General features: G+C 47.1%; 1 protein-coding gene across 3 annotated transcripts in view; it reads right to left on the bottom strand.

Annotated features, from left to right (window-relative positions):
• The window catches only part of DNAAF4 (dynein axonemal assembly factor 4), a 58,294-nt gene extending 55,481 nt beyond the window's left edge, over positions 1–2,813 (bottom strand). The window contains exon 1 of one of the 3 annotated variants that reach the window (XM_088444946.1): positions 2,502–2,813. In XM_088444946.1, the coding sequence (XP_088301072.1) occupies positions 2,502–2,624 (123 nt within the window). In that variant the 5' untranslated portion in view covers positions 2,625–2,813. The remainder of the gene's footprint in view (positions 1–2,501) is intronic. The other 2 variants (XM_088444955.1, XM_088444964.1) reach the window with 2 other exon arrangements.
• Between the last annotated feature and the right edge of the window lie 8,543 nt (positions 2,814–11,356).

Below are 11,356 nucleotides of genomic sequence, written 5' to 3' on the forward strand. Positions count from 1 at the left end.
CATGCTCATATATGCTGATTGTTCAGCTGCACCTCCAGGAGCACCACAGTGGTCGGTGTGGGGGAGTGGTACAGCCCAATGGGTGGTGAATGGATGGGGCATGGCACAGTGAATGCGCTATTGTGACCTCTCCCCATTATATGTGACTCCCATGAAATGTACAGAAGGGGTGGGGCCACAATAACATGATTCAGAGTGAATCACATCATCATGCCAGGCACCCGGACCCCTGGGTCGAGCGAGGCACTGATTCAGAGAGACTGGTCCAGGACACACGCCGGATAATCAGGAGTATCCCAGACATTACAGGAAAGTAGGCAACTGATTCTGCGCTGTTATATTTATTTGTTATAACCTGTAATGCTAATATAAGAGGCCTGCTGATATGTTATTTTATTTTATTAAATGTCTTCATTTAACTTACTTCTGAGATTTAGGGGCATATTTATAAATTGCTGTTTCCCCCAATAGTAAGGATTCCTTATCACCGCAATTTGCGAAGATGCGCCATTTCTAAGTCGCTGCTGAGGACAGTCCTAGTGATCAGTGAGAGGTGATGAGATGGCAATGCGATCACATTACTTCCTGCTTTGCCCCCTCAGCTCTGCTACTGCACATATGCCATCGTCCACGATCACATTACTTCCTGCTTTGCCCCTTCAGCTCCATCACTGCGCATATGCCATCGTCCACGATCACATTACTTCCTGCTTTGCCCCCTCAGCTCTGCTACTGCACATATGCCATCGTCCACGATCACATTACTTCCTGCTTTGCCCCCTCAGCTCTGCTACTGCACATATGCCATCGTCCACGATCACATTACTTCCTGCTTTGCCCCTTCAGCTCCATCACTGCGCATATGCCATCGTCCACGATCACATTACTTCCTGCTTTGCCCCCTCAGCTCTGCTACTGCACATATGCCATCGTCCACGATCACATTACTTCCTGCTTTGCCCCCTCAGCTCTGCTACTGCACATATGCCATCGTCCACGATCACATTACTTCCTGCTTTGCCCCCTCAGCTCTGCTACTGCACATATGCCATCGTCCACGGTCACATTACTTCCTGCTTTGCCCCTTCAGCTCCATCACTGCGCATATGCCATCGTCCACGATCACATTACTTCCTGCTTTGCCCCTTCAGCTCCATCATTGCGCATGCTCCAAAATACTGGCTACTACAGGCTGACGCTATCTGAAGATGCATTACGGAGCTTGGTAAATCCGGCAGCACAGCAGCCCCCATAGAAACCTGAGGGCTGCGGGTGCTATCTGAAATGGAGGGACAGCAGCAGATATCGCATGTGAAGAATGGGCAGGCCCAAGAGCCGCGGCGGGCCCAGGTAACAGGGGTCGTGGCCTAATCGCGGGAGGTGTGACCACGCCCCCTTCCCGAAGGAAAAAAAGTAAAACTTTGCAGCGCCGCGCGCTGGGGAGGGGGGCGCTCTGAGCCCCCTCAGCCCTGCTTAAAGCTAGGGGGGGGCGCGATCAGTGTGATCGCTCCCCCCCATAGGCATAGGAGACTGGAAGCCCAGGCGCGGGTAATCTGTACCCGCTCCCACCCCCACTCGGCTCCCCTGAGAATGGGTCCTGCATCATCGCACACAGTGCCACCGCTGTTTGATAGAGGGGAAGGGGAGGCCACAAGGTCAGTTTCACAAAACTTTGTTTGTAGGAGTGCTGAGGCCAGGGTCTGCGTCTTGCAACGTAGATTTCCCAGCCCTGACAGAAGACATCAGGTGACCAGTCTGAGTAAGCTTAGGCTTAATCAGATGGCCGATGGTCACAATGATCCAATCCTGCGTCCTTGTATGCAGCACTTAAGCCGCATATTCATTAGGCAATTTTAATGAGCGATTGAACGATTACGACATCGTAATCGCTTATTAATCGTGCACTATAATGTTGGAAACGACAAGCGATGCGCACTACCGCTGGTCGTTTCCGACATCAATCATCGCCTGAACATGCCGGTCAATCTGCTGATAACGACAGATTGACCATGTTCAGGTATGAGGTAGGATGCCTGCACTGACTACAGGGATCAGGAACGACTGTACGATGTCGTAATCGTACTGTCTTTCCATAGTCAGGTAGTGGATATGCACCTTTAGATCTGCGATACCAACAGGAGGCGTATTTTTTCTTCAGACGCCTCCTGCGGCATTACCAAATTTTCACATCGCTGCTGCGTCCAAAGACACAGCAGCAATGCAATCAGCGTACAACTCTGAATTAGGCCCTATGGACTTTAAATAAATGTATCACCCCCACCAAAACCGGTTATAGCATTGTTTTTTTTTTTTTACTAGTTTCATTTGAGAATAGATGATCTGCACAAATCTCAGCTAAACTATAAAAAACACTAATTTATAATAATTTTAAGCAATACTTGGTTAGACACATTTGCAGCTGTGCCTTGTAATAATATCCAGAGGTTGCTATATTATAGCTACAGTGTACAGCTACAGGCGGGGCCGCTCTGGCCAAGTACCTTGATGTATTGCTCCGTGCACAGCACATTGCTCTGTCCGGCTTTCCTGCCCTTTAGCGGGACTGAAACATAAACCTCTGCCTCCGTCTGCTGCCACGTGTGGTCCGTCACTGCGATCGGCATCGTACCGCCGGTTACCGGGCAGGGGAGCGGGTACGCCGGCTGTGGTTGCCACGGACAACAGACAACATCCTGTGTAGACGCGCAGAGGCCCACACGCTTCCTGTGTTATTACTGCTCACTGTGCCCCAGCCGGGGAGATATAGAATAGCCTGAGAGTGGGGATTTATCACCTTGTAGCAAGTGATGTCAGTGCCTGCTGAGCCTTATAGTCCCACAGGCTGCATAAGCCCTCCTATACCTGGAAACAGCAAACTTTACACGCTTATGTACAGCGGACATATTATTTCAGAAGATAATTACATTTTTGTTAATGTTTTCCTGAATTAATGGTAACTTAGTTCGGTGTCCGTCTATGAATGCAGATATACATGTATCCTGCATGTTGTGCTCTTTACAGTGGATGAGCCAGATGAGTTCCTCTCAGGGTTGCCAACTCTGAAATGAAAAACAAGCCTAAAACAATCATCTCGGTTGCCAATCAATCCTAAAAAGACCCAAAAAGCTTAATTTAGGAGGGGTGCCTTTGCTCTCTTCCTGCCTAACTTCCTTTACTCCCCGCTTTCCACTAACCAAAATATTTTAACTCCCCATTCTTGTTACCCATCTCATTTCCCCTCAACACTCTTATTATCTGACTATGGGGCCCATTTATTAATGATCGCATTTTGCAATGCGATCCTATCTGCTGGATGTATTATACGGGACATGCAGGGAGACGGGCTCCGAAAGAGCCCGTCCCTGCAATGTCTCCGGAGGGCGGTCGGGGCTTCTGCGCAGTCCCGTGGACTGCACATGGCTTCTGGCAGATCCCTCCGCCGGCTGATATGCGGTGAGTCCACATAGACTACAGCGGCTAACGCTAACTTTAGATAGCGTTAGCTGCTGGGGCCAATATCGGGAATGCGGATTCATTTTGCAGCATCGCATCCCCCATAGAAACCTATGGGGGATGCGGCTGCCGGCGGCAATGGAGGGATCGTAGCAGGTATCGGAGATAGCTGCTGCGGTCCCTCCTTCATACATCCGGGGGATACTAAGTATTTGAGGTAAACCCCCGAAAACATTTGTTTTCGGGAAATTTACCTCAAATTCACTTTGATAAATGGGCCCCTATATTCCTTTCCTCTTGCCTCTACACCAGCCTCCATATTTTTAACTCCTCCCTCTTTTCATAGCTCATTCCCTTACCTGACTCCTCTCCTCTATTCCTCTCACCCCTCTTTACCTCCCTCATTCATTTCACCTGTCTTATCCCATTATCCCCTCTCTTTGACAGCCTCAGTAGTTTTAACTTCCTCCCCATGTACCTGCCTCATTTCCTTCATCAGTTTTACCTGTCCCTCTTGTCTGCCCCCTCCAACTTTACCCCATCATCTGGCTAATGACCTCTTATTTCCCAGACACAGCCTTCCCCCCTCCCCCAATCACTACCAGTATAATCACACACACTCTCTCTTTCTCTCATACTGCATTTCCATCTAAGTCCTGGGTCTGACCTGAGATTTGGAACACCGTTCCAAAACGGGTTAGACCCAGGACAGACCCCTTTACTACTGCGACACCGATCCGTGTTCACACTGCACATGGGTACAATGGAACATTTCTTCTGGCGCTTGGAGATGACATCACAGACCCTCCAACATGACCAGTTCCATTAGGTACAAAATGCTCTGCTCCTGGACTTTCTTCTTAATTTATGATTGCAGACACCTGTGCTGAAACACCTGTCTCATCAATTACCTAGTTCAGTACAGGTGATGGCAATCATACATTAGGTGGGAAGTCCAGGAGCAGAGTGTTTTGTACCTAATGGAACGGGTCCTGTTGGAGGGTAGGTCATCATCTCCAAGCACCGAGAAACCTAGAAGTCCCCATGCTGTAAGCAGGGGCGCCGGCTCCGTCGTGCGCATGCGCGAGACTCGGCTAATGACGGGTGATCCGTCTCTTAGCAGACGGGGCGAGCTGTCGATGATGAGTGACAGCTCGCTCCGTTTGCTGGGCGGGCCGGGGGCGTCCCCACTGACATAATCAGTGATGTCAGTGGGGAGCTTCCTGCTCTGTTCGTAAGCCCTGATGGTCGCGATGGTCTTGACCATCGCGACCATCACCCTTAGCGGTCGTTAGAGCTGTGGGTGTTAACCCACAGCCTAACGACCGACATAGAGGCGGCCGTTCAGAATGCAAGCGGCCGCCCTGTTTCAGAACGACCGCTTGCATCCTACGACTGCCCTAAATGCTTCCACTTATACAATTCCAATATAGCATATTAGTATAAGTAAGAAATTAGAGCAGATAAGTAAGCATTTGTCTATGAAAGACAAGGGTATGACGTATGTGTATTTCATACTTGCCTACTCTCTCAAGACTGCCGGGAGCCTCCCGAAAATCGGGTGCAGCTCCTGGCACCCCGTAAGAGTAGGTAAGTCCCCCAGAATGGCGGCCGGACCCTCACGATCGCAGCAAAAGTGTGTGTGATGATGCAATTCGCGCAGAATTGAATCATCGTAGTCCCGCCCCCTGCTTTATATCGGCATTATAAAGAGGGGGTCATGGCCGTGATGACGCGATCGCATCAACATGCCCCTGCTCCGCCTGCCTAAACCACCCCCACCCACCCTGTTACACCGACCTGGCCAAATGTCGGTAAGTATGGTGTATATCTTTATTTGTGTCCTTCTGAATATTCATTGTGAGATCCTAAGAACTTGAAATCCATGTGAGGGGATCACAAAGGTGGATAGATTTAAAGCAAATTCTTATTATCATTAAAACAAATAAGAGTTACCTTTTTCTTCGAGGTCCATAGGGTCCACACGATCTACCTTGGGGTATGTAGTTGGAGTGATCCATTGCACCAAACAGTTTACAGCTTTGAAGCTCCCAGCATGCATAGGTCCTCCTCCCTATATACCCCACCCCCAGCCACAGGCATTCAGTCTGTAAACAAGCCTAACGGCAAGAGACGGACAGTGGAGAAGGAAGAACAATGTACACAAGAAACACTCTCAAAACACGAAGAGGGAGTCAGTGATACAAAAAGAAAGGAACAGATCCCAACTGAGGCCAGGTGCGTCAGGGTGGGTGCCCTGTGGACGCTATGGACTTCGAAGAAAAAGAGTTAACTATGGTATGTTATACCATAACTCTTATTTTCTTCTTCAGGGTCCATAGGGTCCACAGGATCTACCTTGGGGACGTCCTAAAGCAGTTCTCTTAAGGGTGGGGAAGCTCCTGAGCAGAGAGGAGAATCCGCCACCCAAAGGAAGCATCCTGGGAGGCAAAAGTATCAAATGCATAGAATTTGATAAAGGTATGGACGGAAGACCAAGTAGCCGCCTTGCACAGCTGTTCAGCCAAGGCCCAATGTCTAACTATCCACGATGGTCCCACAGACTGAGTAGAATGTGCTGTCACCTTGTCCGGGACAGGGAGATCAGCCTGTGTATAGACCTGAGAAATAGTCATACGCAGCCATCGAGCCAAAGTCTGTTAGCTGGCCAGCCTCGTTTGTGAAAACCATATAACACAAACAGTGCATCTGATTTCCTGATGGAGTTTGTATGATCCACGTAGATTTGCAGAGCTCGGATCACATCCAGTGAAGCTTCACCTCTAGAAAGGTCTGAAGACTGAAAGGCAGGTACTACAATCTCCTCGTTCATATGAAAACAGGACACCACCTTTGGAAGATAACCCGCTCTAGTACGGAGGACAGCTCTATTTTGAAGAAAAATCAAATATGGAGAGCGACATGACAGTGATGCCAAATCAGAAACTCTGCAAGCTGAGGAAATAGCGAGAAGAAAAAACGTCTTCGCTGTCTACCATATAAGGTCCACCTTATCCAAGGGTTCTAAAGGAGCAACTTGCAATGCCCTGAGAACCAAAGATAAATCCCACAGTGCCACCATAGGTACAAACAGAGGTTGCAGATGGAGAACCCCCTGCAAATATGTTCTAACATCTGGCAGGGGAGGAATTCTGCGCTGGAACCAAACTGACAATACAGAAACCTGAACTCTCAAGGTAGCTAGGCGAAGATCCAAGTCTAACCCAGCCTGAAGAAAAGCAAGCACTCACGAGACCTTGAAGACCCTAGGGTCATAATTTCTGTGGGAACACCAAAGAAAAAATGAATGCCAAATCCTGTGATAGATGCTGGCAGAAGCAGGCTTCCTTGCCCTTAGCATCATCTGGATCACAGAAGTAGAGAAACCCTTCGTCTTTAAGATGGAAGACTCAAGAGCCATGCCGTTAAAGCCAGCCAGGGTAAATCCAGATATAGGCAGTGACCCTGCACTAACAAATCCAGCCGTAAAGGCAGTGGAAGTGGACTGTCTATGGATAGACATGTCAGATCTGCGAACCAATGTCTCCTGGGCCAGGCAGTAGCTATTAGTATTTTCCTGCCGCCTTACTGCTTGAACTATCTGACCACCCTTGGGAGGAGGGAGATTGGAGGAAACAGGCATGCCAACCTGAAGTCCCACCTCATCGCCATAGCGTCCATGAAGGCGGCTGTGGGGTCCCTTGTTCTGGACCCGTACCTGCGGACCTTGTGGTTGTGAGGTGATGCCATAAGGTCTATGTCCGGTAATCCCCACCTGTCCACCAGGATTTGAAAGACGTCTGGATGAAGAGCCCATTCTCTGGCATGTATGTCCTGGTAACTTAGAAAGTCCGTTTCCCAGTTGAGGACTCTTGGGATGAATATTGCCAAGATTGCTGGAAGATGGCATTCTGCCCACAGCAGAATGTTCACCACTTCCCTCATGGCTGCCGGACTTTGTGTGCCTCCTTGATGGTTGATATAGGCTACTGCTGTCGTGTTGTCAGACTGAATCTGGACAGGCCTGCCGTGAAGGAGGTCCTGTGCCAGAATGTCTGAGCACTGCACGAAGCTCCAAAACATTTATCTGTAGGTGACTTTTTTGAGCCGTCCACCTTCCCAGAAAGGAGTGATGACCTGTCACCACTGCCCATCCTCGCAGACTTGCATCCGTGGTGAGCAGTACCCAATCTGGGACCCATAACAGGCGACCCTTGTCTTGATGATTGTTCTGCAGCCACCAGGCGAGGGAGAGCCGAACCTCTGGTGAAATGCGGATCATCTGAGACTTTATACGATGATACTGACGATCCCAATGAGACAGAATCCATTGCTGCAGGGACCTGTAGTGGAACTGGGCATTAGCCAGCATTTAGAATGTGCATACCATGGTTCCCAGCACCTGCATTGCCAAGTGAACTGACACTTCTTGCTTGCAAAGTAGACTGTGCACACGGAATTGTAGTGCCGCAATCTCGTCCTCTGGTAGAAGAATCCTCTGACCCAGAGAGTCTAGCAACACCCCTAAGTGCACCATTTGCTGAGCTGGAGAAAGAGAAGACTTTTTCCAATTGATTATCCAGCCGTGCTCTTGTTGGCAGACAATAGTCATCTGAAGATGACATTGTAATATCTCCTGAGATGGTGCTAATATCAGGAGGTCGTCCAAATATGGCAGTATCCTGACTCCTTGTCATCTGAGATGAGCTGTCAAGACTGCCATTATCTTGGTAAATACCCAAAGGGCTGTGGCCAGCTCGATGGGTAGAGCCTGAAATTGGTAATGTTGCTGATCTACCACCAGTCTCAGAAATCCTTGGTGAAATTGTGCAATAGGAAATGCAGATATGCATCCTGTATGTCTACGTGGACCATGAAATCTCCAGGCTCCATTGCCAGCATAATCGACCAAGGGAGTTTTTTTGTACGGAATTTGGGCACATGGGTGAATTTGTTGAGAGACTTCAGATTCAAGATAGGGTGATGTGACCCATTTGGTTTTCTGAATCAAAAACCCCTTCCCTGTTGCGTCACAGGAACGAGGATTATGTCTCCTGACCTCAGGAGAGACCCTGTGGGAATTATCCCATTTAGAGAAAGACTGCCCCTTTGCCCTACTTTGTAGGTGAAAGGACCTGTTATGATTCCTGGAAGGAATCAATTATATAAATGTAGAGCCAACTGATGACAGCCTTGAGGGCTGAAATGTATTGTACTAGTTGTGCCGAGGGCAAGAGGTGTGATGCAGCATGTGGGCTGTAGGAGCAGCCTTGGGGGCTGGTTGTGGCCTTTAAAGTCGTGGCCAAGGGACTAATGGTGTGAAGCAGCCTTTGGGCTGTTGCAGCACCCTTGAGGGCTGATTGTGACCGGGGCCCCAGGACCGTTGCAGCCTTTGGGCTGATGACACTCAGGTGAGGTATGCAACAGAACGTGGGCTGCTACCAGTGCTGCCGGCATGACACTGGTGATGGTGTGCTTAATAGTGCACCTGGAATGCAGAGTTGCTACCAGTGCCACCGGGATGACACTGGCGATGGTGTGCTAATTTGTGCACCTGGAATGCAGAGTGGCTACCAGTGTCACCGGGATGACACTGGCGACGGTGTGCTAAGTTGCACACCTGGAACGCAGAGCTGCTACCAGTGTCATAGACACGAAACAAAAAAGACCAGTCGGCGCTAGTTAGCCCAGAGATAAATTGCAGAATGAGGTGTTGCGGTTGATTACTCTGTGGTTCCTCAAAGCATAGACAACAGTAAACAATAAAAAAGGAACTGCGCTATATCAATCACAGCAAATAAAAAATATAAGAAAAAATATATATTTATTATTAATAAAACTGTAAAGCATATATTAATTAATATGCATGAATGCAAATAATAATAAACGTAAATAAAACTGAATGATTGCTATAAAATGTACACAGATCCTTCCTAATAGGAAAGATAATGGATCCTATTAATATGAAGTGATCCAAAAAGAATCAATCCTCCAAGAATAAATATGAATGTTCCATGTGTATTGCAGGGAAGAAAAAAATATTCAATTGATACAATTGTATCTGCTCAGGAATATAGTTTTATACAAATGAAACAATGTCTCCATCAAAATGCAGTTTAGTGGTGATCACAAATGTTCCATAAAAGAGCCACTCTTAAGCTGGCCACACACTAGACCAACTTACATCCAACTATCCAACTAGTTGATTGGTTGGAATGAAAACCTGGTAACGTATGGGAGTAAATGATGATCAGCAATTTGCTCCTAAATGCCAGAAAACAGATGAAAATGGTCGTCAGGCAAGTTTGTTAAATGTTTGATATAAACAATTTGTTCAAACAAGTTTTTGTCCATTTTCCGGCGTTTGGTAGCAAATTGATGATTGTCATTTGCTTTCATACCTTACCAGGTTTTCATTCCAACCAACCAGTTGGCTGGTTGGACAGATAATCTTTAGATGTGTGGCCAGCGTTAAGCTGGCCACACATTAGACCAACTTACATCCAACCAGCCAACTTGTTGATTGGTTGGAATGAAAATCTGGTAATGTATGGGAGTAAATGATGATCAGCAATTTGCTCCTAAATGTCAGAAAAACAGATGAAAATGGTCGTTCAGACAAGTTTGTTAAATGTTTGATCTAAACTAGTTGTTCAAACAACAGTTTTGGTCCATTTTCCAGCGGATGTATGAGCGCAATAGCCGGGTGATGTATCCACAGGCTTCCTGAGCAAGTCCCTGCAATCCTTAGGATATTCAATAAATAATAAGGATGATCAAGCATTCTTCTAACGCGTTTCTTTACTCCAGGTAATTTCATAAGAGCCTGTGAACGTAGCTTCCAGCACGTAGCACAGACCAGCGATCCTCACACTGAATATTTCTGGACAACCCCAGTGCTATTACTACACCGATCTTAAGTGGTAAGCAATCCACTGTCAACACCATTCGTGACAATCAATTATAGTCTATAGCACGGATCAGAAGCTGACGGTTGTTAAGTTCTTCACAGCCCATATTCATATAATCTATACACTGCAGTGTCAACAGCTTGTCTATTCTGTGAGTAAGAGTGGCTCTTTTTATGGAACATTTGTGATCACCACTAAACTGCATTTTTGATGGAGACAGTGTTTAATTTCTATAAACCTATATTCCTGAGCAGATACAATTGTATCAATTGAATATTTTCTCTTCCCTGCAATACACATGGAACATTCATATTTACTCTTGGAGAACTGATTCTTTTTGGATCACTTCATATTAATAGGATCCATTATCTTTCCTCTCAGGAAGGATATGTTTGTACATTTTATTGCAATCATTCAGTTTTATTTACGTTTATTATTATTTGTATTCATGCATATTAATTAATATATGCTTTACAGTTTTATTAATAATAAATATATATTTCTTCTTATATTTTTTTATTTGCTGTGATTGATATAGCGCAGTTCCTTTTTTATTGTTTACTGCTACCAGTGCCGCCAGGATGACACTGGTGACGGTGTGCGAGGTTGCGCACCTGAAATGCAGAGCTGCTACCAGTGCCGCCGGAATGACACTGGCCACAGGAAGCGCTCCATGCTGCCCAGATGGTACAAGCAGCACGTGTGGATGGGATGCAGGTGGAGCCACCTGGATGGAGTAAACGGCACACACGAAACACAACTAGACTGACTCAGGAACTCGACTGACAAGCAGGAGACAGGAACCGGAAGTACAAAAAAACTTCTATCACTGGCATGGAGTGATGGACTGGCTGGAATTTAACAGGAACAAGGCCCAAACAGAGCAAGTCTCCCTTAATGATAGACCAGTGTGCAGCTGTGCACAGACAGGGTAATTAATTAGCATGCACCTGACACTGCACACAGACAGGCAGTAATTAATGCAGTGCTTT

The sequence above is a fragment of the Taudactylus pleione genome, unplaced genomic scaffold, assembly GCF_031769625.1.
Source record: "Taudactylus pleione unplaced genomic scaffold, aTauple2 ptg000019l, whole genome shotgun sequence".
Classification (NCBI taxonomy): Eukaryota; Metazoa; Chordata; class Amphibia; order Anura; family Myobatrachidae; genus Taudactylus; species Taudactylus pleione.